General features: G+C 55.6%; 1 protein-coding gene across 1 annotated transcript in view; it reads left to right on the top strand.

Annotated features, from left to right (window-relative positions):
• The window catches only part of JAKMIP3 (Janus kinase and microtubule interacting protein 3), a 117,498-nt gene that overhangs the window by 47,430 nt on the left and 42,838 nt on the right, over positions 1-27,230 (top strand). Inside the window, exons 2-3 of the mRNA XM_073884722.1 lie at positions 14,948-15,196; positions 24,436-24,933. Coding sequence (XP_073740823.1) covers positions 15,062-15,196; positions 24,436-24,933 — 633 coding nt within the window. The 5' untranslated portion in view covers positions 14,948-15,061. The remainder of the gene's footprint in view (positions 1-14,947; positions 15,197-24,435; positions 24,934-27,230) is intronic.

Raw genomic sequence — 27,230 nt, 5'->3', positions numbered from 1 at the left:
ATTTATTTATTTGGCAGAGAGAGACACAGCGAGAGAGGGAACACAAGCAGGGGGAGCGGGAGAGGGAGAAGCAGGCTTCCCGCCGAGCAGGGAGCCCGATGCGGGGCTCGACTCCAGGACCCTGGGATCATGACATGAGCCGAAGGCAGACGCTTAGCCGACTGAACCACCCAGGGGCCCCTTGAATTTATTGATTTCTATGAACATTTATTATTTCTATTCTACTCACCTTATATTTACTTTATTTTTCTTTTTCTGTGTTCTTAAGGTGGAAGCTTAGACTAGATTAGATTATGATTGGCGATCTTCCTCATTCTCAATATAAGCATTTATTGTCCTTAGCTCTTTCTCTATACTGCTGTAGTTTTGCCCCACAAATTATGGTATTTGTGCTTTTATTTCCATTCAGTTCAAAATATTTTTCTAATTTACTTATAATTTCTTAATTTCTTTTTCATCTATGGGTTATTTAGGAGTGTGTTTAACATTTCCAAGTATTTAAATTTTCTCTTGATATCTTTCTACTACATATTTTTAATTCATTTTTTGGAAGGGTGCAGAGAACATACTTTGGATAATCTCAATTATTTTAACTTCGATGAGATTTGTTTCAGCATATAGTCTGTTCTGATGAATATTTTATGTGCACTTGAAAATACTACATATTCTCTTGTTGGATGGTGTGTCTATCCTACAAATGTCAATTGGGTCAAATTGGTTGATAGTATTTTGAATTCTTTTATTTCCTTTTTTTTAAGATTATTTATTTGACAAAGATAGATAGAGAACACAAGTAGGCAGAGCAGCAGGCAGAGTGAGAGGGAGAAGCAGGCTCCCCACTGAGGAAGGAGCCTGATGGAATCATGACCAAAGGCAGCCGCTTAACCGACTGAGCCACCCAGGAGCCCCAAAATCTTTTATATCCTTAACTGATCTTCTGTGCACTTATTTCACATCTTACTGAGAGGTGAGTGTTGAAGTCTCCATTTCTAGGTGTGAAAATTCCTATTTCTACTTGCATTTCTATGATTTGTGTTTTACGTGTTTTTGAAGCTTTGTTGTTTGATTGCTGTGGCCCCTGGATTTATCAGCTTCTTTCTCATTCTGTAATGTCCCTCTTAATCCCTGGTAGTGTTCCTTGCTCTGAAATCTACATGATATAACATGAATACAGTCTCTTCAGTTTCTTTTGTGTAGAGTTTGAATGATGTAACTTTTTTCATTCGTTTACTTTTAACTCATCTGTGCCTTAAAGTGAGTTTCTTGTAGGTTGTGTAAAATGGGTGCTTGCCTTTTTGAAAAATCTCATCTGAACATGTCTACCTTTACATTGTTTTTTCACCCATTTACCTTTAGTATTTAATGACACGATTGGACTTGAACATAGCTTTCTGCATTTTATTTTCCATTTGTGTTAGCTCTCCTTTGTTCCTCTTTTCTTGACTTCTGTGGGATTGAGTATTTTTATGACCCTATTTACCTGGTGGTTATTCATTGCCCTTCTCTTTCAGTTTAATTTTTGGTGCTCGCTTCAGGGGCTCAATATCATCTTTAGCTCTTTGCAGTCCTTGATATTGTGACAGTTCTTGTGTAATTAATGACTTTCATTTCTTTCCCATTTTTTTTATTGTTTTCAGATATTTTACTTCCTCGTACTCTGTACTCTACAATGCACTGTTCCTGGTTTTGCTTTAGATAATTTGTTATCTTTTAAAGGGACAACACATAAGAAAAGAGTCTTTTATACACACCCTCATTTTTATCACTTTGAACATTCTTCCTTTCTCTGTGTAGATCAGTTTCCCATCTGATAATATCTCTTCTGCCTGAAGAACTTCCTTGAGCATTTTTTTTTTGTAGCACAGATCTTCTGGCAGTAAATTCTTTCAACTTTTGTTTGTCTGGAAAAGTCTATTTCTCCTTCTTTTTGGTTACAGCTTTAATAATATGTAAGTCACCCACTTAAAGTGTGAATTCACGGGGTTTTGGTATATTCACAGGGTTATGGAGCTGTCTCCACAAATTTAGAACATTTCTGTCACCCCAAAAAGAAGCCCTGTACCTTTAGCTGACGCTTCTCACTTCCCCTGTCCTGAGCCTGTGACAACCACTCATCCACTTTCTTTCTCTCTAGAGTTGCCTTTTCTGGCCACTTCACAAAAATGGAATCATACAGTATATGACCTTCTATGTCTGGCTTCTTTCATGTAATGTCATGTTTTCAGGGTCCATCCATACTGTAGCCTGTATCAGTACCTCATTCCTACTTATTGCTGAATGACGTTCCATTGTATGGCTGGACCATGTTTTATTTATCCATCTGTCAGTCGATGAACATTTGTGTTGCTTCCACTTTTTGGCTACTATGAATAATGTTGCTGTGAACTTTGTGTGGACATGTTTTTCATCTTTCTGGAGTACATCCAGGATGGAATGGCTGGGTCATATGGTGGCTGTTAAACTGTGTGAGGAAATGCCAGACTGTTTCCTAAAGCAGCTGCACCATTTTACGTTCCCAGCAACAGTGCACAAGGGCTCTGATTTACCTGCAGCCTGACTTGTTATTTTCTAGGTTTTAAAAAATATTTATTTTAGGGCGCCTGGGTGGCTCAGTCGGTTAAGCGTCTGCCTTCAGCTCAGGTCATGATCCTGGGGTCATGGGATTGATTCTGGCATTGGGCTCCCTGCTCAGTGGGGAGTCTGCTTCTCCCTCTGCCTGTGCCCTTCCCCCTCCCCCTGCTCATGCTCGCTGTCTCTCTCTTTCTCTCTCTCAAATAAATAAAATCTTTTTTTAAAAAAATAAAATAAAAAATATTTCTTTTTAAAAACTTCTTATAGTAGCCATCATAATGGATGTGAGGTGGTCAGCTCCTTCATTTCTACAAGATATGTTTGCTAAGGATAGAATTCTGTCTTGGTAGGTGTTTTGGTTTGGTTTGGTTTGGTTTTTCCAGCACTTTAAGCTGTTGCTCCATTGTCTTCTAGCTTCCTTAATTTTCATCTTGTTCCTCTGAGTGTCGTGTGCTTCCTTCCCTCTTCGGTTCTGTTCAAGGTTTTCTCTTTAGTTCTGGTGCTCATCAGTTTGACCATGGTATGTCTACATTTCTTCTTCCTATTTGAGGATCTATGAGCGCCATGAATCTGTGAGTTGTGTGTTTCACTGATTTTGAATAATTGTTGTTGTTTTATTTCTTTATATGTTTCTTCTCCCTGTTTTCTCGTCTTACTCTGGGACCCCACCCCCCCTCCTCTTCTAGGCTTCTTGATTTTGCCTGACACTGTTAGAGACTGTTTTCTTTCTTCTCCTATTTTTCACATTGGACAGTTTCCTGTCTTCAAGTTCACGGAGACTTCCCTCAGCCGTGTCAGTTCCTTGGGTGAACCAGTCAAAGGAATTCTTCACCTTTGATGTCATGATCATTGTTTCTAATGTTTCCATTCAAGCCTTTCTCATAGTTCCCATTTCTCTGCTGGTTTCTGTCCCTTCATTCATGACGTTCATCTTTTCCATTAGATCCTTGAGCATATTAGTCACAGTTACTTAAATGTTCTGTCAGGTAACTGCAACAACTCAACATCTCTGAGTCTAGTTCTTCTGATTGCTTGACAATGGGTGGTTCTCCTTGTTTTTTGTTTTGTTTTTCTGTGTCTTGTAATTTTTTATTGAATATCAGTCATCATCTGTAGAGGAACAGTAGAAAATATTTGAGGGAAATAATATTTAAGCACAGACGTGGACACAAGTCTCCCTGAGTTAGGGTGTGGGTTTGAGCTGACCCAGGGAGTAGTTGAACTAGGCTAGGGATTTGCAGTTTTTGTCATTACGCCCAGTCCGACACGGGGCTCAGACTCCTCATGGTGGGCTGCCAGCACACCGTGCTCAGTATGGTGCCTGGAACACTGCAGGCTCTGTTCCATGCTCCTGCTGCACCCTCAGCGTCCAACACACCCTGCACACCTGCACCGCAGAAGGGGCCCTCTCTGCAGCCTTGTCACTCACCCAGCTAGACTGCTGTTGCTTGTTACTCACCTTGATGCTTGTTTTGAGGAAAGGGGATCTCAGATTCTTCTGACTAATCTTTAGATTAGTCAAGGCATTTATGCCTCAACTTGGGCGGTCAGCCTTCTGAGGATCCCTGCCCTCCTCCACAGCAGCCAAGCTCTGCTCTGTGTCAAGGGGCCTCTGTCTTCCTCCCCAGGGACAGATGTTTTGGGCTTTGCCTCTTACCCTAGAGGCAGGGATTCTTTTCTAGATCCTGGGCCCGGAAGGAAGGAGGGATCTTACTTTCATCCTTATCTCGGTGACCCTGTGGACAAGAGGGCTTGCTTCCCTTCTCCCAGTGCCTTAAGGTTTTGCTTTGGGTGCAAGATGGGTTCTAGCTGTGGGGAGAGTCTCGTACCTGTCCCAGGCAGCGGACAGCTTCTTGCATGTCTGCACCAGGCGGGGAGCCCCTCCAGCTTCTGCCCTGCCCTCACCTCTCTTGTGTCTGAGCTCCAGCAATTCCAAACTGACCTGCCAGCCCACATCAGGCCCTTAGAATCATGTTAAAATTGGAGCTGATTTCTTCTTACCCACTTCCTTGTCCTTTGCTCTGCCAGAGGCTGCCTTGGGACCTCAACTCTTTAACAGACTCAAGAAAAGATAGGATTTTATAGATTCTAGGTGAGACATTCTCTTGTGATTTTCTACATTATAAATAGAGGAGGTTTTCTTGTGATTTTAAAATCACTTTTTTTCCTTCTTTGTAAATTATCTCTTTTGATAGTTACCCATTTGTCTTGTGAGATCTTAGTATTTTTATCAAGTTTCATGATCTCCTCACATAGTAATGTTATTAACTTTTTAATTGAATTTACTGCAAATACTGTTTCAGCTTGTTTTTAGCTCCTTAATTGCATGACATCTATAATAAAGAGATGTAAATTTTTAATGTGGTGGAATCTGCTGGCTTTTCCTGTTGCGAATTCCTTTTATCTTCTCTAAGCCTAAGAAGGCCTTTCTCTCCGGAGATTTCAGAAATGCTCATTTCTACTTTCCCTGCTTTGATTTTCATCATCAGTTCTCTTCAACCCACTTAGAATTTCGTTAAGAAGGCAGTATAGATAGAAAGAAAATAGATCTATTTTTCTTTGACAATTAACCAAATAATCTAGTATTTTTGAGTTATATCCCTCCCCTTAGCTTGGAACATAATGTATGTGGAATATAATGTGAGGCCTATTTTCTGAACCGTGTGATCTTTTTCAGTCATGTGGTCATTCATGAGGTTGGAATTTATCCTGCTTAGTAAAATTACATGACTAGAGAAACTATTTTCTGTTACAAAAAGTTTGCTGTATTTCTGCCGGGCCCATGTTGTACTGGTCTCTCTGGGTACCGTGGTCCCAAGTGTCTCAGTGGTCACTGAGTGAGTCCGTTTTCCTTCACTGCTGCAGCTATGTGGCTGGCTGCTGGGCTCTAGGGAACAGCATTTAATGGTGGGTCACCGAGCTGCTGTGCAGCCTGAGCTTGAACAGGATGTCGTCTGACCCTCCAGGCTGCGAGGTCAGGCGTGCACCACAGCACCCCATCGTCAAATGGACGTGGAGCATAGACGAGGTTGGCTTGAGCAGGCCCGAGACACAGGTGAGTTGTCCAGTTCCCACAGTCCCTCTCCTGCTACGGCATCTTCTCTCTCCCACTCACCCCTGTGGCCTCAGGGAGGCTCCCTGTGACCAGCTGACTGAGGAAAAGAAGACGTGGGCCTGGCTTGCAGGGGATTCTGCCTGACATGCAGGTGTCACCCACGGCAGGCTGCTGTGCAGCTTTTGTACCACCTCGGGTACTAATAACGTCTGTATTAACTTTCCGTTGCTGCCAAAACGAATTGCCACAAATCTAGTAGCTTAAAGCAACACAGACTTGCTGTCTCATAGTTCTTCAGCCGGAAGTCTGGGGCAGGGCTAAGCCTTTGTGTGGCAGGCCACTGTCCTTTCTGGAGGTTCTGGGTTCTGGGGGGGTGGGGTTTGTGTCCTTGTTCACTTGGTTGTTAGCAGAGCTCAGCAACGTGTCATTGGACCGCAGGTTCGATTTCGCTGTGCTGTGTGACCAGAAGGCTCTGTGTGCCCAGAGGCTGTGTCGCCCCCTAGCTTGGGGCGCCTTCTTCCATCTCCAGGCCAGTGGTGGTTGCCCTCATCCTCCTCAGGCTGTGCCCTTTGTGCCTTCTCTGGGAAAGGGCCTCTGCCTTTAGGACTTGTGTGATTGGATGGGACCACAGACCCCATCTCAGAGTCTTAACCTGAGCACATTTGTGAAATTGCTCTTGTCACATAAAGGAACCTGTTCACACGCTCCAGGATTAGCATGTGGACAAAATCAGGGGAACCATATTTGCCCCCCTTGCCAAGTGTTCCCTGGGTGTTCACAACCTAAACACTGACCCTCTTTCCTAAATCAATATAGTTGTTCCATATGGGATGGAAGAGTCATGTTTCTAAGAAATCTTGTATTTAAAACAACATTCTGAAACAAATTGTGTGCATGGATAAGATGGAAGGGGGCTAAAAATTCCGGATTTATGGCGACAATGTAAATATTGTACAAAATTCTCACTACTAAAGGCACTTTATAACTATAAGTACATTTTTAATCAACAGATACACCATGTATACTGGTTGATCAAGATAGACATAGTCAAACTTAAACGTGAGCCATGTCCATCGTGGGAAGTTCTGGGACCTTTACAAGAGGCAGAAGCAGATAGACAAATGGTGCTTGCTGAGCCCTTGCCGTGCACCGAAGCGGCTCGTCTCTCTGGGCTGAGCGCTATGCACCTTGCTGTCTGTGTCGGGAACGCTGGTTCTTGGGACAGAGGCTCTTAGAGCCAACGGCAGCTGCCCACTGCATCCCCAGTGAGCAAATACACTGACCCCCACCTGCGGACAGAGGTCAGGAGGTGGGTGTTTCCAGATGCTGCCCTGAGCAACTCTCCTTTTTCCTGAGAGAGCTATTTCTGGAGTAGAAAGGGAAGCCTTCACCCTGACCACCACCCCCGTCCAGATTATGCAGAGATGCCTTTAAATGCAATTTTACTTTTTATATTTGATAATTTATCAGAATTTATGATTCACTGGTGCTATCGGAACCAGTTACACAGCTGTAATCTTTGCAACAATTACTCAACCTGGAAGACATTTTCACAACCTCAGTGCTGAAGGTTGCAGGGAACATTTAAATTTCCAATTATATATATTTTGTCATAAAGATGTAAAGGAAGGATTGCTTACAGGCCTTAAAACAAGCAAAAAAAGCTTTCCATTGGGGGCAATGTGTATTCCCTTATTCCGTGGGGCGGGTGGAGTGCAAGAAAGAGGAAGGACTGTGTGAAACTTCTATGGAAGTAGGTGTCATTGCCGTGTTCCTAAACAGGTGTCCACGGGACTCCCATCTCTGTTTTGGCTCCCTTTCCTGCGGTGCCTCCTGCTCGCTAGACCTTTCTCTTGTGGGTGGAGCTCTGTGGCTGGCGCCAGGCGCATCCTTGGCTCCACCCACGCTCTGCTCTCCGTGGTCCTGACTTGGATCCTTGGACACGCTTCCACGTCTCTTGTTCCCATGCTCCCACTTCCTGCACCTTCCTGAGCTCGTGGGTGTTACCCGTACTGCCCCTCTCCCGTCCTCACCTTCCAGGTCTGCGATCTATGTCTGCATTTGTTTCTCTTGGTTGGTTTTTCCCTCGTTAGGAGTACTGCTTCCCTACTTCCTTGCCTGGCATTTTTCCCCTCAGTTTTATTGAGAAATAATTGACAGCCCGGTCATTTTGATTGGATGCCAGATGTGGTGAATTTTGTATTCTTGGGGGTGAATTTTTTTTTGTATTCCTTTAAATATGTTTTTTTAAGATTTTATTTATTTGTTTACAGAGCACGAGCGGGGTGGGGAGGGGGCAGAGGGAGGAGAGAAGCATGTTCCCCGCTGAGCATGGAGCCCAGCGTGGGCCTCGATCTCATGACCCTGAGATCGTGACCTGAGTGGAAGCCAAGAGTCGGACACTTAACCCACTGAGCCCCCCAGGCGCCCCTCGTTAAATATTTTTGAGCTTGGTCCCGGGCCCTGGCTGAGTTGTTTGGAAAGAGGCGGCCCCCTTCGACAGAGGCAGAGAACTTTTGGGCAGGCTAGGCTGGCCCGCCCCCGAGGCCATGCATTTGAGTCTTCTCTCTGATGCCTGAGAGTCACAGCTTGGGCTGTCTGCTGCAAGGGGGATCCGTGTTGCGCTGTCTCTCGTGGAGACAGCAGGCTGGGGGCACTGTCAGGAAGGAGCGCTGGGTCCTTGGGGGACACACTCCCTCTGGACCCTGGTCTCCTCACCTGAAGAACTGGCATTTTGGCTGGCGATCCTGAGATTATTTCCTATGCTGGAAATCTGTGTTCACGTCTCCACTTTAAATGGCGGTCAGTCAGGTGACGGGTTCAGCAGAAGCAAAACTGTGTATTGGTTCAGTATTTTGATTCTGTTATTTCTAAAACACTTGCACTGCCCCCCAGGAACCATTTACGTGCTCAGTGGTCCACTGTGTAGATCCATAATCGCTGCCACTTTTTCTGTCTCAAAAAGGACCTGTTGGTATTAGTGCGATCGAAGCCTTCCTCCCTGGGCTGAATCAGGCAAACGCAAAACCAAGCACAAAGTGGCTTTTACTCAAGGTGTCTTTCCTGGGACGACCGTTCCCTCCAGTACTGGCGGTGAGGACCGTTTCCTCAAATAGGTGGTTGGCGACTACAGTTATTTAACATAATGTCTGCCCTCTGCCCTGGGAGGTGAGGTGGCAAATGTTAAATCACACCTGTGGTTTAAATCGTCTATATTGTTGTGATTGTTGTGCTTATGATAATCATCATTCTTACATAACGGTAGATACAAGTGTAAGATTTTTCCTTTGATGGAGAAACTCCCGCCTCCAGGAAGGCAGGGTAAACCTACTTTTCCCTAGTCCTCCCATCAGAACAACAAAACCCTCTGGATATTGGATCGAGAACAAGCGTAAGAAGGTGAAGAAGGCAGGCCAACGAGGGACCCGGGACCCGGGGAGACACAGTGGTGAGGTCCCTGGGTCTTCGCCGGGGCTGAAGAAGCTAGCGGCTCAGAAACCCCAGCAGACACAGGCAGAAAGGACCGCATGAGGAGCCTGCCCTCTCTGGCCGCCGCGCACAGATGGGAAACGAGCCGGTGAAAGGAAGTCGGTCACTAACGATCAGGGAAAGCAGATGAAAAGCACCAGAGGCAGTACATTCGTTGCTGGTGGGAGGGTAGACGGGGCAGGCCCTCCAGAAAGCAGCTCGGCGGTGTCTCGTAGAACACCACCTCCTCAAGTGTGCGAGACCCAGACGCTGTGGGCGTTCTTTCTGAGAAAGGAAGACTCTGCTCATCACACACCTGTGCACATGTCTATAGCAGCACGGCGGCGGCGGCCAAGCCCGCGAACAGCCCGGACGCCCTTCAGCAGGTGAGCGGATTCCCAGGCTGCGGGGTTTCCACGCGGGGGAACACTGCACGTGGATGAGCCACCGGTGCACACAACCTGGATGGATCGCCAGATTTATGCTGAAGTAGAAAGCCAATCCCAGAAGGTCACGTCCTGATGACTCCGTTTCTGTAACTTTCCCGAAATGACAAAATGTAGAGACCGAGGGCAGATTCGCCGCTGCCAGGGCCTAAGGAGGGGTAGGGTGGGCGCGGGGTTTCAAGGCGGTCCTGGGGAGATGCGGGCCGCATCCTGGTGGCCGTGCTGCACTGCAGTTTCTCAGGATGTAGCCCCCGGGGAAGCTGCATGGAGGCACGTGGGATCGCTCTGCATCATCCTACAGCTGCGCACTCATCTACAGGGATTCACGCTGAAAAGTTTATGTCAAGGCTGGAGTTTAACTCGCTCACGGGTGGGCCCGAACTCTGGCCGTGAACCACAGGAAACCCTTTCGACGGGAAGGGAACGTGTTGGAGTCAGTTTTGTGGACTGGGGACCGTGACTGGTTACAGATAAGATGTGGGTGTGTTGAGATCAAGGCAGAGTTTGTGTGGCCAACCCCGAGTCACTTCTCAGAGACGCGCGGCCAACTGTGGGAGCACCGGGTGTCCTTGTGGGACGGAGGGCGCCTCCCCGTCCGTTCCAGTCGTCACGGTGAGTCCCACGGCCTCGGCAGTGGCCGCTCAGGGTGCAGGAAGGCGGCTACTCCCACGCTCGGGTCCCGTCCTGGAGGCACAGCATCTGCTCCTGCCCTCAGACGACAGGGAAGCTCCCTGACTGTGACATCACGTGGCACACCTGGACTCTTGCTTCTAGAAAACGCATTTCCGAGTCGAGCTGAGGCCTCAGCTTCTTTGCCCGCCTGCCCTCCTGTGGATCCTCCGTCTGTCCTGTGGCCACCTCGTGGCCAGCTGTGGGAAAGAGCCCAGCGTGCTTGAGTCCCCGCTGTGGTTTGGGGCTGTCCCAGGGTCGATGCTAACAGTGGGTCTGCTGGGAGCAGGGACACCCCGTCTTCTTCACCGCCGCCCACCCCTGGGCACCCAGACCCCACGTGCTGCTCCCCACCTCCCAAGACCTGTCCCTGCTCCCCCCCGCCCCCAGCACAACTCCTGCCTCAAGGTGTCCAGGTGTGGATCAAATTCTTGGATCAACATGTACATCCAGCCATGCATGGCCGGCTGATTTCCCTCTCTGGGGTCTTCATGTTTTCTGAGGAAAGAGACTTTTAATGGGAGAGCTGTGTGTCGTGAGGGTTACCCACACCTGGCCTGCCCCCCCACCCCTCTGCCAGGCTCACTCTGAGGGCCCAGCGTGGAGAGGGAGCAGCCCGAGACACCTTCCCCCGGGGCCGGGTGCCCCACCGACACCCCGCGTCTGCCCGACCGCGTAGCCTGGTCCTCTGCCTGGCCGAGCCTGCACCAGCGTGCGGACACTTGTCCGACTGCCAACAGGGAGACACACCCTGAACTTGGGGGGTCCCTGTGGGGTTCAACATGGTGTATCTGACCCTCTCCCCACTGCCTGCCTTGGATTTCCATGGAAACGATAAGGATTAGAAGCATCAGATTCATCCTTTCTTCTTTGTAGGTAACGTGTTTAACTAGGAAAGAATCCGGGTCAGACACTATCAGGTTTAGAAGGCCCAAGCCCCTTTATGCCCCGGCCTCTGGCCAAGTGTGCGGGGCCTTGCCCTGAGCTGTGTGCACGCAGGAGGTTTTCACGGATCTCTGGGTTCTGCTCCCACACCGGGCAGTGAGAGCGCGGCTCCACGTTGGAGAAAGCCTGGAGGCCGGCAGGGGCTGGGTGGGGGCGGTGCTGACCCCACGGCTTCCTCATTAGGGGGTCAGCGGCTCCGAGCTTGTCTCCCTTTCTAAACCCTCTGAACGCAAGAGCACTTACTTGGAGAGAGCAGAACGAGCTCCTCAATTTATTACATCCTCAGAGACCCCGAAACAAAGGGGGGCAGACTGAGCTATTAATCTGATGGTTTAATGACTTCCCGACAAAGTGTGACAGATGTGGCTGGTGGCAAATCAGCATCGGTGTGCGCGGAGCCTGGGGCATGAACGTGACCCTGCCTCTTCCCCCACACCCCTACGTCTCCCAAGTAGGTTCGCGACACTTATTTGGGAGGGGGGCTAATTCAGGCCGTAAGTATTTGAAATGCCCGGGCTCGTTATGTGGATTCTGCCCCTGCCGGCCTGTGGCAGGTGGTCCCTCAGCGCCCCTGCGCCCCCAGCACGCGGATGCCGGACACTGTGGACTGAGCTCCGCCACGGGAAGCCAGTGGCCTGAGCAGGTCTTCAGCGTTGTTCCGCTCGGAGGTTGAAGCATGTTCGCTGGGGGCCCACCTGTGGCCTCTGGTGGTGGCCTGCCGACCCCACCCTCCACCTCCGGTCCCTGCTTCCAGCGGTCGGTGGTTCTTCCAGGCAGGGGTGAGTGCTCGGGCCAGAGCAGCCGGCAAGGGCCGAGGGCCTCCCGACGCCCCTGTGTCCCCCGACGCCCCTGTGTCCCCCAAGGCCCCTGTGTCTCCCTCCGACCGCCTCTTCTATCTCCCAGGGTGACAGGACAGACGTGGGATCCGTGACCAGGACGCGATCCTTACAGCTGGTGCTTCAGCGGGTGTGGGCACAGAGGGAGGGGTATGGGGCGCCCAGAGGCACGTAACATGGAGCAGCAGACCCCAGAGCTTGCTGGGTGCAGCCCCTCTCACCTGCTAGCCTGTCTCGCATCCAGGCGGCCGAGTCTGGGAGGCAAGATGCTTCATTCCATCAAACTCTCATCCTCTGAAGGTGTAATGCTGGTGTCATTAGCGCAAACAGGGTATGGGTAAGGCGTGAAAAATCCCCTTTCCTTCCCCTGCAGGCGGTAATCCCATCAAGGGCTCCGGGGAGGAGGCTGCCAGGAGTCCCCGGCAGGGTGTGGGTGAGCGTGCCTTCAGGGGACTGGGGGGCGATTTATTTGGTTCCCACTCATTTCCATAAATAATAAAGTCTACATGTTTATCATATTTGCCTCCGAATTGGTGTTGGAGAAAAATATTCACTCTGCTTTTGGGGAGATGTCAGGGAGGGCTCAAGACCCCTTGCTGCATCGAAAATTCTTAGGGCCGGGTGTCCAGAACCAAGGTGGAGGCAGCTCAGTGCCTGGGGACCCAGTGGGGTGGCCGGCAGGAGTCCTGAGCCCAGGCCAGAGCCAGCAGTGTCCGTGGTGAGCCTTGTGAGATCATATTCCAGACCAAGCAAAAGGCGCGGTGGGCGGTGGGGGTGGTCAGGCGGAGGGTGCAGGGCAGGCCGGGAGGGGCCCCTGGGCTGCCGTCCAGCCTGGGGGCCCAGCAGGTTCAGGGCTGTGGAGCAGGTGTCTGTCTGGAGCCCTGGCAGGGCATGTCTCCCTCCATCTTGGCCTGGCCATTAGCTCTTTAGACACCTGTGATGCTGGCGCTCTCTCCGGGAACGGCCTGCAGAGTCACTTTAAAATACGTAAAAAATAGGGGCTTCTGGGTGGCTCAGTTGGTTGGGCGGCTGCCTTCGATTCAGGTCATGGTCTCAGGGTCCTGGGATCGAGCCCCATGTTGGCCTCCTTGCTCCGTGGGGGGTGTGCTTCTGCTTCTCCCTCCAGCCCCCCGCCCCCCATCCTGCTCTCTCTCAAATAAATAAATAAAATCTTTAAAAAATATACATAAAAAACAACCTATCTACAGAAAGAAATGAGTAAATAATAGTTGGGTAGTTGGGGTGGAATGCAGCAAATTGTCCAGGAGATTGGGAATTCCCTGGAATCTGGCGAGGGCAGCAGGGAGATGTAGGGGTCTCGACCAGGGGAGGCAGGAGGATGGGGCTGTCCCCCGAGACTGGGGTCTCTCTGGGGGGTGTCGAGCCAAAAGCCAGAGAGGGAGCCCTGATGAGAAGCACGGTGACGGTCCCGTGGCCGTGGCCCCGAGGGCTTGGTGCCTGCACGCCAGCCTGCCCTAACCTAACCAGCAGCAGCTGCGTGGCTTTGCGGGCGGGAGCTGGAGCGAGGGGGGGGGGTCTCTCGGCGCCACCTGTGAAGACTGGACGGCAAGTGGGAAACGTCATTGCAAGCGGGCGGAAGACCCTTTTACGCAGAGCTGGAAAATCTACAAAACGGTCTCGGGGTGACTCAAAAAATATAACCGAAATCGGGAGCCTGGGACTCGGCCCCTCCCTTCCACCGAACATGCTCTTCACCTCCCGGGCAGGGGCTGTGAGCAGGAAGGGAGCCGTGGGTCTGCCATCAGGCCTGGGCAGAGGCGCTGAGGGTCTGCTGCACTCTCTTCTGAGGCCACGCCATTGCGGAGATACAGCCTGACGTCCTCAGTCTCTGTCCAGCTTTGCTCTCCCTCCTCCATGGAAGAGTCTCCCTTCGGCTCTGCTCCCCAGCCCGGCTGTGAGCCCTCTTCCCTACGAGCCCCCCCCCCACACCCGTGTGCCGCCCGCCCAGGCCTTCCCCTGCGCCCCCACCATCTGGGGCTTTGTCTGATTCCATATCCCGAGGCCTCAGGAAGGACAAAGGCCGTGGGGACTCACTGGGAGAGCGCTCCCCTAGAAGTGACAGCGTCCCAGCCTGCGTCCTGGCCGAACTTTGACCCCATACCCCAGGTTTTGGAGGCAAGTTCCCGGTCTGTCAGCTGGGGCGGGTGGGTGTGCACAGGGCACCTCTGTGGCTTGGGGCACCGTCCTGGTGTCTGAAGTGCAGGAAGGAAGCCTGGGGGGCCAGGGACATCCTTGTCTCTCCTTTGTGCAGGTGAGGGAACAGAGGCACGGGGTTTCCTAGGTCATGAGTGTGGAGCAGGACTCAAGCCTCCTGCTGCTGAACCCAGGCCCACACAGTCTACACAGTGGGCTGACTGGTCTGCTTCCCACACTTGGTGCGGGGACATGTGGGGAAGGAAATGCAGCCCCAGGCCTGGGGAGGGAGTGGGCGGTGGATGGGCTGGCCCCAGGGCAGGGAGCCCGCCCGTGGGGTGGTTGAGGGTACGCGTTCACCCCCTAAGTTGGCTCAGGGTGAGGGCGCATGTCCTCCCCGGCGAAGTTCTTGGGTCCCCTGGGGGGCCTGGAGGTCCCGGCCTCAACCTCACTGTCTGAGAAGCTCCTGGTTCACACCCACCATTGTCTCTGGGGCCCACAGCCGGGTATGAAATTGGGCCTTAAAGTTGGGTCCCCGACCTCTTATTCCAAAGGGACAGAAAGAACACCTCCAAGCACTCTTCATGTGCCAGGCATGGGGACCTGCTCTACAGGTGGGGACCCGTCACAGGTGACGTACGGAGGGCGTAGGGTCTCTGCGCTCTGGGGCTGGGGGACCGGCGTGCAGTCTGGACGGCTTCCTTGGGGCACAGGACGCCACTTGCCCCATGAGGCCGCACGCAGCCCAAGCTCCCGCGCGGGCACAGGACGCAGTCTGCTCACCAGGTGTGCTTTCTCTCCAGGTGAGCGAGAAAATGTAGCGCAGCCGCAACGAGGCGCTACCTGCTGGAGCTTGGTGTGGACAGCCCAGCCCAGACGCGCAGCCCACCCCGGGCACCCCTTGGGCCACCCTCACCATGTCCAAGAAGGGCACGGGCGGCCGAGGCAAGGGGGACAAAGCGGAGCTCCTCGCTGCTCTGCAGGCCGCCAACGAGGAGCTGCGGGCCAAGCTCACCGACATCCAGATCGAGCTGCAGCAGGAGAAGAGCAAGGTGGGCCCCCTGCCGCCCCTGCCCCTTCCCGGCTTCCCCACACTGTCCTGGGCCCCGGGGTCTGCCCAGCTGATCCCAGGGTCCACGGGGCACAGACAGCTCTGGGAGGACGGCAGGGGGGGCATGGGGGGACGTGAGGTGGGGGACCACCCTGGTTCAGCGCCTGGGCCTCCAGAGGGACCTCGGCCAGTGGTGCCATCCTGGGAATTGTCCCCTGAGCGGGTGACAGTGGAACAGCCTCTGTGTGGATAAAGGAAACAGGCTGGACTTAGCGCTTCCTGGTGCCATCAGAAACACTGGGGCAGGCCCTCCGGGGTGCGGACGCCGGGAGCCAAGACCCCCGTGGGCAGGCCCGAGACGGCCCCGCCCAGACGTCCAGCACTTGGGGTCCTTAAGGCCGTGGGGAAGGCAGGGCATGTGCCGGGGTCTCCGGAGGAGCGTGAGGGGCTGGTCACAGGATGGCCTGCTCCGTGCCAGGCCAGGCCCGGGTGGGGGGCATCCCACTGGCCCATTGTCCTCTCTCTCTGTCAGAACCTCTGCCCTCACCCCCCACCCGAGGCCTCCTGGGAATGTGGTGAGCGGTGGGTATGGAGGAGTCCTGCCCAGCTCAGAGTCCTTCAGGGAGGTGGTGGGGGAGGGGGTCGGGGTGTTCGGGGCCAGGTCTCTAACCGCCGCATGACCCAGCCTGGTTAAATCATAAGAGTAGTGCTGTCATATTCCATGACTGCTGATAATCACATGAGATTCAGATTCCGTGTCCATCAGGACACGGCCGCGCCCGCCGTTACGTGCCGTCTGCTGGCTGAGCCTGTGGCCCATGCTGGTCACCCACCCTCCTGCCGAGGGTCCCTGCTCCGTACAAAGGGGACAGGAACAGGACCGTGGGTGCCGGGGAGGAGTAGCTCAAGGAGCCCCGGGGATGGGCCTGCAGCTCGGATACCATAGGCTGCTGTCCCAGCGACCAGGTGGCACTCCCGTGGCTAGGCCTCCTCTGTGGGCCCACAGGAGAGTCAGAGCCACCGGGCCCCGGCTGGGACCAGGGAGTCTGGGAGCATCGGGCTCAGCACTTGCTCTGGGTCAGGTGGTCACCACGTCAGCAGGGCCGGCACCCAGAGGCCCAGACATGTGGTCTGGGGGAGCCAGGGGCGAAGGTGCAAACATCCCGAGGCCCAGGACAGAGTCCTCCCACGTGCCGCGTGGTCCCCGAGGTCATCCCACACCATGGCCGCAGGCCGAGCCTCAGACGCGTGAGCGCCGTGGGTCAGCCCTGGGATAAGGCCCTTTGGGAGAGCGTGGTCCGTCCAACGCTCAGAAGCATGACACGTGGACATCGGGGTGTGGTACTTGCCTCATCTGCAGACCCTGCCCGCTACAGCGGTATGGTACTCCTTCATGTGCACTTTTAGCAAAGCCCACCCGTCCCGCAACGGCCCCGGGGTGGGGGTGTGGGAGGGAGTGGGCTCGCTGCATGTCACCAGCACCCAAGGCGGGCGGCAGTGGAGCTCTTGCCCTCTTGCTGCCGTGCAAGGGGCCTGGGGCTGGCGGCCAAGGTCCTGCAGCCCGGGCCCTATTGTTATTTATGTTCTGGGAAGATTGACCTCTTGGTACAGAATTCAGAAGGAACAAAGGAAAAGGCCCCAGTCCCTCGTGTTGCGGTTCCTCGCAGCACAGATGACAGCAGGCCACACACTGGGTGCTCTGGTCTCTTAACTGCTCCGTGTGCAGCACTGGAGTGGGTCTGGCTCTCCCCCCATGTCGACCTGCCCACGTTCCACCTGCCGCCACATCCAGGCTGTTTCCAGTGTTCGGCTGGCACAGCGGCCGGGCAGTGAGCATCCTTGTCTGCATGTCTGAGGCCACGTGCAAGGAAGCTGGGTCTGAGTGTGCACGCCCGCCTGTGTGTGTGTGCGTGTGTGTAAGGGTTCACACCAGCACCCGTCCAGAGCACCGTGCTCCCCCAGACATCCCAGTTGCCGTGGCTTACAAGACAGCTGAAATTTATTCTGTGGGTGGTGAGGCCTGAGCCTGCGGTTTCCAGACCTTGCTGCACGTCAGTTTCCCGTGACTCTTGTTAGAAATGCGGCCGCCAGCCAAACCCTGCCCTGTGGGTCTCACCCTGCCCTGCGGGACTCACCCTGCCCGGCGGGACTCACCCTGCCCTGCGGGTCTCACCCTGCCCTGCGGGACTCACCCTGCCCTGCGGGACTCACCCTGCCCTGCGGGAGCCCTTCCCGGGGCCCCGGGAGGTGCTGCTCTAAGCCAGGTTCCCCGCAGCCTCAGCAGCCAGGTGCTGCTCTTGGCAGTGCTGCAGGGAGGGGCTGCAGGGAGCAGAGCCCCACAGGCCCGAGGGAGGTGCCAGTCTTGGACTGTTGGATTTCCTACATTCAGGAAACCTCCAGGAGGCATAGAGGGTAATGTTCTTCATTGTCTCCTCACCTTCCAGCCCCTGTTGCTAGTCCAGAAGGTGGGAAGGAGCAGTCGAGGGTGCCGTGGCCACTGAGACCCAGGGACCTTCTCTGAGCCTGAGCTCCTCCCCTCGCCACCTCTGGGCTCCCACTGCCACTTCCAAGCCAGAACTGCACCTTCCCACCAAGCATCATTAAAACATTCTAGTTTGTTTTCTTTTAAACGTGTTCGTGTGTGTGTCTATAGATGGTAATATGTCAGACAGGCGGGTACCCACCACCCAGACCTAACACATGCCATTGTCTTTTGGGATTCAAATAGAAAAGTTCTAGAGCCTCCCAGACACACCGTCCTTTCTGTCTCCTCCCACGTGGGGCTGGTCCAAGCCCGGCTTCCCCCACAGCCACTGAGAGGCCTGGACCTCCCTGGGCCCAGCGTCCTTGCAGGATTGAGGACGTGGTGCTGGCCTCCTGGGACGGGCGGGAGGCAGAGCGGGCTCCCACGCGGGCTCAGCTCCGGGAGCGGCTCAGCAGTCCCTAGCATGCCGGTGGGGCTCATGGTTTCTTTCTTTCTCTCCTTTCCTTTTTTTTTTTTAAGATTTATTTAATTATTTTGGAGAGAGAGAGTGTGTGCAGAGGGAGGAGCAATGGGAGAGGGAGAGACAAGCAGACTCCTCACTGAGCGCAGAGCCCTACGTGGGACCCGATGTCACGGCCCTGAGATCATGACCTGAACTGAAACCAAGAGTCTGCACCACCCAGGCGCCCCCAGGGTTCACAGCTTCCGTCCCCACATCCACCGGGGGCGGCGAGCTGGGAGCAGGGTTTTCGGGGGTTGAAACGCCCCTCAGGCCCCTTTCCAGTTCCCGCCTGCACTCTCCTGTCCCCCCAGCAGCCAGGTCGGTCAACGAAATGCCCCTGGGATCCTGAGCAGGTGTCTCCCGCCGAGGCTCCGGGAGCCCTCTGTCTGCTCACCCAGTGCAATACCCTCACCACAAAATGCCACCAGTGCTGGCCACCCTTGGTCATGCTGACGTGGGGGATGCGAGACACGAATCCAGTCATCACGACTGTCAACAGCTTTGTCCTTACGGGCCCTGAAATCTTTGCATGTACCACAGTTAACGTCACCATTGCAACGGCGGGACAAATCTGTGTAACCAGACCCAGACCATGGGATTGGAGATTTTTGTCTGGTTTTCAGCATATTCCAGATGTTGTTCTGGAAGCCCCCGAGGAGGAGGGCCTGGTTCTGGACCTCACGGCAGAAGTCTGGGGAAAGCCAGCAGGACCCGTCCCCACCCGCAAACCTGGCTGGGTGGTGGGAGGCTGGCCGAGGCCGAGGAGCGCTCACACCCCACATGGCGCCCACCCGTCGTCAGGAATTCCCCGCAAAATTCTGGAGCAGCAACATCTCATTTTGCAGATTGCAATTGCCAGGGTAGAGAAGGTCCCTGTGAAGCATGGAGAGACGCCAGTGAACGTAGCCGCCGCAAACTTAGTGCTTTGGATTTTAGGCTGATGGTTAATTTATCACGAGGGATACTTGAGTGAATGGAGACTTGACAGTAAAGAATGAAATGCTTTAAATAAAAACAGGACTCTCCTGCTGCCCACCCTCTGTCGGGAGATTGAAGTGGTGCCATTTCTGGTGAAGAACCTTCTGGAAAGAGGGAGCCAGCTCAGCAGGAAGAGGAGCTGACATGGAAGGCCTCGTGGGAGCTGCGTGGAAAAGAACTCAGCGTTTGTTAAGCAGAGGAGAGTATTAGGAGGTGACCATGGACAACGAGGTAAAAACAAGCCTGGTGCCTAAGGCCCCGTGTTTCCACCATGATGCCAAGGCTTCGGCTCCAGTCCGGGCACAGAGCAGCCCCCACGGCCTGCACTCACGGGGTCCCGCCCACATCTGTGCCCCCAGCTCACGAGCACCCCTGGGACTGGGTGGGAGGAATGGACAGCAAGCCTTACACCTGCTATCAGGAAGCGGCTTCTGCTTTAACTGGGAAGGGGCTTCCCCACTTCCCCAGGCCACAGACTGCTGCTCAGGAAACACTGGGCACCTGTGTGCCCCCAGGCCGTGTCCCAGGGGAGGGAGACACTGAGGAACGGGACCAGGTGTCTGGGCGAGGTAAAGCCAGGCAAGCAGTCATGCTGGCGGTGGTACAATCAAGGAGGGCTTCTCAGAGGAGGTGGCCTTGGACAGAGACCAGAATGACTGGAAGGAACCGGCAAAGGTGGGTCTGTGGGTTGCTCCGTTGGGACAGGGCTCACCTGATGCAGCGGCAGGAAAGGTGGCCCCGAGGTCAGGCCATGGAGGGCTGTGCAGGTAGGGGCAGCGGAGGCCCAATAACGCATGGTCTGGACCAGGATGCTGGGAGAGCGGAGGGGTCCTAACGCGGATCAGCACCCTCTAGGGGACCATGAGCTTACTGACGGCTGCTTTCAGACTGAGTGGTGTCCTGGCCACGAGGTCGGTGTAGTTCTCACTGTAGGTCGAGCTGGAAAATGTGAAGGCTGCAGTCTTTCAAGACCCAGTGAGGTGAGGGCTCTAGAAATACCACGCGTTCTGCCTCTTTGTGATGAGGCCAAGCAGGGAAGGATGCGGAGGGGGGATTGCAGGCCGGGCAGCGGCGGCCGACTGGGTCCGAGGGGAGTGGTGGGGTCTGCGTGACACCCACGGAAGGTGTGGGAGTCGATAACGGGGAGCTCTCTCCAAATCCCCAAATCCCAGTTGTCTCCAAACCTCCCATGGGAAAGTCTTCCGCTCATCCAGGCCCAGAAACACTGAGTCCTCACCGCAGGGCGCGAGGGGCTCCAGGGGGAAGCTGCAGGCTCTTCCTCCTGCTTAGGCGAGACACAGAAATCTCACTAGGAATTCAGCCACTTGGGACTTTGCGGACAAAAACGGGGCAGGAAGAACCACAGCTGAACAGAATAATGAGCCAGAGGAAAAAGTGCTGCCTTCTTAGAGCCAGTCACTTGAAAGAACAAGGACCGAGACAGAGTGTTCTGGAAAGTGGCCTAACATGAGGAAAGGCCACAAACAGCTCACGTGTAAAATAAGGGTGCGCATTCAGCCCTTCAAAGCAAGGCCTTCCCGTCCATCATCAGGAGGTGGCGCGGTGCGGCTGTTGGCATGGGTCAGTGCCCTGGCGGGTGAGAGGACAAGCGGGAGAGTGGCCCTAGTCTGCTGCAGGCCTCCCGCAGACCGCCTCGTCCTCCACAACCCGCCCCTGAGGATGACTCCGAATTAGAGAAGAAGGTCCTGTCCGGTAGAAAACCAGCATGACCGAAGGTGCCCACAAGCAGTGAAGCCGGGTCCCAGTGGCACTGTTGCCCACGTAGTTTAAAACTTGTTAACCAGTATTTGAGAGCTGTGAACGTTCTGTGGCCCCGCAAGGGATCATGGCTGCTCCCAACCACGTACGGGTGTGGAACGGGTGCTGAGGCCCCTGGTGAGATGGGACGCAGGACTCGTGGCCGCGTGGTCAGCGTGTCAGGCCCGCCCAGCTCGGCAGTCTGAACGCAGAATCCCACCCGCAGGGCCCGAGGCCGCGCTGCGTGGGCTTATTACAGACGTGCCTTTTCTCAGCAGTCTGAACCAGGAACACGATCTCAGCCGCTAACACACCCCACGAGTCAGGTGCCTACGCTCCTCACGCAACAGCTTGTAAGACTCTGGGCGCATCTCCATTCCAGCTCGGGAGCTGGTTGGCGGGAGACCCAGCTCCTGGCGCCCTGGCCCGGCGCCTGTCTCTGCTGTTCCAGCACATCGGTCCCTCTTAGGGACGTCCGGTTAGGACTACGGATGGTGGCCACCCTGTCCCGTGAGTGCCTGTGTGGGTCGCGGGCCCATCGTGGGCCATCCTCGTGGGGCTGTGGTCTGGCCTGAGTGTAGAAGCTGGTCTTGACCAAGGAGGGGTGACAGTAGCGCCCATCGCCGTGGGCCCTGTGTGCCGGGAGCAGGTCCGAGCCACTTGGATGGCCGGCTGGGTGGGGGGGTCCTTACGTGCCGGCGCCCCCTCCTCTGGTGTGGGACTTGGGGGTCGTGCCGGGGTCCACCCCAGTCACCAGCTCCACGTTTTTTGCGAGAACTGTGGGCAGCACTGAACATAGCTTCTTTCAGAACAAAACCTGAGGATGGCGAGGCCACGGGAGCCCCCACCACCCGTGCTCCGTGGCCTGGTCGGCCTCATTGGGGCAAAGCAGCGAGAAAATGAAGAGAGTCCCTGGAATTCCTTGAGGAAAAGAAGAAGAGCTCCAAGATCAGGGTGGGGCGTGCCACGGCCACGGGAGCCGACCACGCAGACACAGCACAGCCCTAACAAACTGGGAAGGGAATGGGGAAAACAACCATTCTTGGGAATCCTAACTGGTGGGAAGGGCATGAACACTGCACTCCCACGTTCCGAGCGATTGCGAGTCTCGCGTGGCTAAGGGAGTAATTATGGGATGTTCTCCCCCTGTCCACCCCCGGTTTCCTTGAGAACCAGAGTCTCTGTGTGAGGGGTGGAGGCACGGAAGCTACGCAGGGAAAGTTGATCAGAAGCCTGGAGCCTGGCGGTTCAGCCTACACCAGATGGGAGGAATTCACGGGCCTGTGTGGGCGGAGCTTCAGGGGAAAGGAAAGCCTACTGCGGGAGACACAGGGGGGCCGACCGCAGAGGTGGGAGCACAGTGCGTTTGTGGGGCACCTCAGAGCCCAAGGAAGCAGCGGGGCTGGTCTTCCCGTTCAGTGCATCTTGCTCAGAACTGCGGTGAGCGAGCGGCTCCTGGGAGTGCCATGTGCTTTGTTTGTGCGTCTTTCTTCAGTAACCGCGGGGGCCGTGGTGGAGGACCTGGGCTCTGAAGGGGCCCCGGCCACCGTTTGCTGTCTGAGCCCATTGCTCCTACCTGCCCGCGGCGTACTTACCAGCCCTTCCCACGTGCGGCAGGGACAGTCACGGGCACTGGACAGAAGGGCAGGTGCGCGGCAGGTGTGGGCACCGTTGTCTCTGAGCCACTTTGGACCACCGTCAGAACCAAACCCTGCCCGGTTCTGAGAGTCCCCCGCCAGCCTCCTGCTCCGACAAACACCTGCTCTATGACCACCCGCGGCAACGTGGCTCTTCCCTCCACTGATTCCCATGCAAGAGGCCATCTGGCTCCCCTGCGTCCAGCTGCAGGACCCCTGACCCCACAGTGGGGGCTGCAATGGCTCAGCAGTGGCCCCCCCCAAGAGAACAGATCGCCCCCCCCACACCACTGAGAACCACCATCGACATTTTGCTTTCCCATGTCTTCAGCTTGAACTGGAGAAACGGCAGCTCATCTTCGATGGGAAAGGACTAAATGCCTGTGCGCTAGGCTTCAGCAACAGCCCCCTTCTTTGGCGGGAACCCTGACTGCCCAGCAGATGCCTGGACAGTCGTCAGGGACCTGGAAGGCCCAAAGACAGAGCTCTGTGACTAGAATTTGTGCCAGCACTGTGGGATCCGAGCCGTCCCGAGGCAGCTCGGGGTGGACCCACTCGACACCGGACCACCAGCCAGGAGCACCAGCCGAGTGAGTCAGGTCACATGCGCATCCTGATGGGGAAGTAACCGTGGATACGGCAGACGTGGCCTCCCCCTCTCTGTGTGTCCCAGGACATTTGCTCTGATGGGGGAGGGACATCACAGCCCGAGAGAGAGAGAGATGAATAAGGCATCCATCCATCTTGGGGGGCGGGTTGGGTTGTTCTGAGAAAGGGGCACAAAGTGGCGGGTTCAGTGTGTGGAGGCAGGGCTGGGCATCTGGGGGCTGCCGGCCATGGTCTGGGGGGTGGGCGGTGGGCCTGCCCTGGGTCGAGGGTCAGAGCTTATCACCCTGGGGAAAAGAACCCAAAGTGGCTAGCTGGGGTGCCAGGGGCCCTGGCGGGGAAGGCATAGTGGGGCTTGTCCGTCCGCCGTGGTTCCCCGGCTCTGCCCTTTCTCTGAATGCACTGGAAGCAGAGGAGAGGGCTGGGCTGGGGCTTCATCCCTGCAGGCTCTTCCTCCTGTGGAGAGTGGGTGGCGGGAGGTGAGTCGGACGCTGCCAGGAGTGGGCGGCAGTGGGGAGCCAGCTCTGAAGCTCGGTTTGGGGGGGCACGTGGGAGAAGGAAGGGATCAAGGATGCCGGCCCCACACGAGGTGCCGTGGAGCCCAGAGGTGGGGAGCGAGGCGAAGGGCCACCTGCAGCGCTGGACCCTGGGCGGGTCAGCCACTCCTTTCCCCGACCTTAGGTTCTGAGCACCACTTCCTGCCACGTGTGGGTGGTTTGGTCATTGAGCCAAGGTTGATGTTTGAGATGAAAACGAGATTCAATCAAAAATCTGAGTGTTTCCCTAAATCTGGACATTACACGTCATGTAGACAGAGAGTGCAGTGGCCTAGAGTGGTCTCCCCACTGGCCAAGAACGTCAGAGAAGGTGAGTGCAATACCCCGTCATCTGGGCTGGAGGCCTGTGCCCAAGGGCATCCCGCACCTTCTTCCTGGTGGTTCACGGGCGAGGCGGCCGTCGGGTGTTCGCAGCATGGTCAGGCCTGGCCAGGGGTGCGGCAGCCGAGCAGATTTCTGTGGACCCACATGTCTGTGACCTTCCCTTCCAGGCTCGCGGTGCTTCCAGCCTCCAGCGCCCCGCGGACGCCCAGGCGTGTGTGTTCACCCTCTCCACCTGCAAGGCTTGATTCGGTTTCCGCAAGGAGACATTCTCGAAGGGAAGATAGCTCCCAGCTTTGCAGGAAGGATCACAAAGTTGCCCACGTTGGTCCCTAGGTGCTCTCAGAGGCAGAGGCGGGTTCCGGACCAACGGCCTGGCGTGCTCGTGTCTTTCAGGTCAGCCGGGTGGAGAGGGAGAAGAACCAGGAGCTGAGGCAGGTGCGGGAGCACGAGCAGCACAAGAACGCCGTGCTGCTCACCGAGCTCAAGACGAAGCTGCACGAGGAGAAGATGAAGGAGCTGCAGGCTGTGCGTGAAGCACTACTGCGGCAGCATGAGGCCGAGCTGCTGAGGGTCATCAAGATCAAGGACAACGAGAACCAGCGGCTGCAGGCCCTGCTGCACGCCCTGCGGGACGGCGCCCCCGACAAGGCCAAGATCGTGCTGTTGTCCGAGGCGAAGGAGGAGGCCAAGAAGGGGTTCGAGGCGGAGAAGATAAAAATGCAGCAGGAGATCTCGGAGCTCAAGGGGGCCAAGAGGCAGGTGGAGGAGGCGCTGACCATCGCGGTCCAGGCCGACAAGATCAAGGCCGCGGAAATCAGGAGCGTGTATCACCTCCACCAGGAGGAGATCTCCCGCATCAAGAAGGAGTGCGAGCGGGAGATCCGCAGGCTGGTATGTGCTCGCGGGGCGCGGGGGAGGGGTGCTGGCGGGGTCGCTGGGGGCGGGGGGCATGCGGGGTGTGGGAGCTCACTGGGTCCGGGAGGTGAGACCAGAAGGCCCACAGGTGAAGGTCATGGGCCCCCGGGGCTGTCCTGGTGTCGGTGCCACAAGGGAAGGTACCCACTCCGTCTGGACCGTAGGGAGTTGCCATCGTCGGGTCGGGAATGGCCAAACGCTGGCAGCTTCATCTGGGGCATCGGGATGGCTCCAGGCACCCGCTGTCCGTGGCTGGCACCCGCGGAGTCGACGTCCTCAGAGACCCAGAGCGAAGAAGCTGAAGGGATAGTCAGGGTTTGTGAGGGATTGTGGCTGATTCTCCTCATCCCTTGGAGCCTGGACCTCCTCAGTGATTTGGGGGAAACGGAGCTCGACTTTGGAGCCCTGTGTCCCCTGTCATGGGCTGTGTCAGGACCCAGCTGGCCGCTGGTCCCACTCAGGACCCCTGGGATGGGGTGCAGCAGTCTTTCCAACCCGTTCGGCCGTGCAGCCGGGGCACCTCTCCCTCCTTCCCCGGGCTCTGCTTTCCAGAGCCTGCCCCGGGTTGTGCCGCCATGTTGTACTTCCCAAAAGGGGTGCAGCCATTCTCCGAACCAGCGTCCCAGGGGCGAATTCAAGACTTAGGAGCCAAACACAGCTCTGCCGCGATGTGCACACGGGGGCCAAACACTCCCAACCTGGACGGCCCCCCTCCTTTCCCGGACTGTCCCCCGTTCCGTGCCGCCCAACCCTAAGCCATGTGTTGAGGCTGCCCTGAGCCACCAAGGCGCACTTGTGAGAAGTGTGGGGTTCCTTACACGACAGGACGGCCCCTGCCCTCCTCTTCTGCCCCGGAAAGGGAGGGAAGCCAGTGTGACCAGCTGGCAGACGGTGGGGGACAGGGCGGTCAGTGCTCACTGCCCGGTTCCACGTGGCCCCTTTGTTCATCTCACTTGGACTCACCATCTGCAGGCTTGTGGCCCCGTCTGCTCAGCCGAGCGCCTGTAACAAAGCCAGCAGGTCCCTGTGCTGCCCCCAACCCTGCTGTGGACACCCCAGGGGCAGGTACTGGCAGCTCTTCTGGCTGATTCTTCTGGATTTTGTGCCACATTCTCAAAAACATGCTTACATGTCTACTTTTTTTTAAGATTTTTAATTTATCTGACAGAGAGAGACACAACGAGAGGGCACACAAGCAGGGGGAGCGGGAGAGGGAGAAGCAGGCTTCCCGCGGAGCAGGGAGCCCGATGCGGGGCTCGATCCCAGCACCCTGGGACCATGACCTGAGCCGAAGGCAGACGCTTAACCCACCCAGGTGCCCCCAAATTTCTCCTTCTTGGTACCTCCATTTTTGCTTCTTCTTTGCCTCCCGCCGATCCCTGGCTCTCTACCTCTCTGCTCCCGCTTACCCCTAATTGTCCCGGCCAGGTCTTCACGGGAGAACTCAGCTCCTGTTGGTGAGGGGCCGATTCGGGAAGGTGTGGGCCGTGTCAGGGGAGACCTGTGGGGTGGCAACGACCGCAGGTGCTTGCTGGGGCCCTGGGGGAGGGGCGGGTGACAGCACGGGACAGCAGCGTGGCCCCCAGGGGGCAGGGCCCAGCCACGGCCACCTCGGCCCAGCCGGGGAGGTGAGAGCACAGGGCCAGCATCCTGGGCCCCGAGCCGAGGGTATCTGGGGGCAAGAGAGGGTCCCACAGGATGCTGGGAACTTTATCTCGCCTTAAGTGCATATTCACTATTTGCACAACTGTTGCTGCGTTAGTGTTACTCACAAAAGACCCATAGTAACCCACGGTTGTATCACCTTTGTTGTACATCTGTTTCCCCTGGAATTCATTTTTTCATTTGCTTACTTAATCTTCTACGTACCTATTCCTAATTCAGCCCTGAATTTCCAGGAGGGGCATCTGTGCCGTGAGCAGTCTACACGTTCAGTCACCCATCTCCCTTGCTCCCGGGACGCCCCTCCCGGAGCCCTCCGTCGGCCCGCGCGGGGCTGCTTCCCCCTGAGCCCGCCGCAGGCCTGGCCTCCCGCCGCCCTGGGGGCCTCCACCCTGGGCTACCTCCTCCCGCGTCTTCCTCTTTCTGATACATGATGTCTTCTCCTGGTGGAACAAGTGCTTGAAAGGCATCCTAGAAACAGAGAGTGTGGGAGATCAATTTTGTGAGACTTTGTGTGTATGACATTTTTGTTCCACGCTCAATGCTTCAACAGGGGTGGGAATTATAAGTTGCAGAGACTTTCCATCAGGAATTTGAAGGCATCTCTGCCT

This window comes from Callorhinus ursinus, unplaced genomic scaffold (genome assembly GCF_003265705.2).
Source record: "Callorhinus ursinus isolate GAN/ISIS: 27379988/994484 unplaced genomic scaffold, GSC_fseal_2.0 scaffold58, whole genome shotgun sequence".
NCBI classification, from domain to species: domain Eukaryota; kingdom Metazoa; phylum Chordata; class Mammalia; order Carnivora; family Otariidae; genus Callorhinus; species Callorhinus ursinus.
Note: the sequence above shows the minus strand (reverse complement) of the source record. Positions and strands in the feature narration are given on the sequence as shown.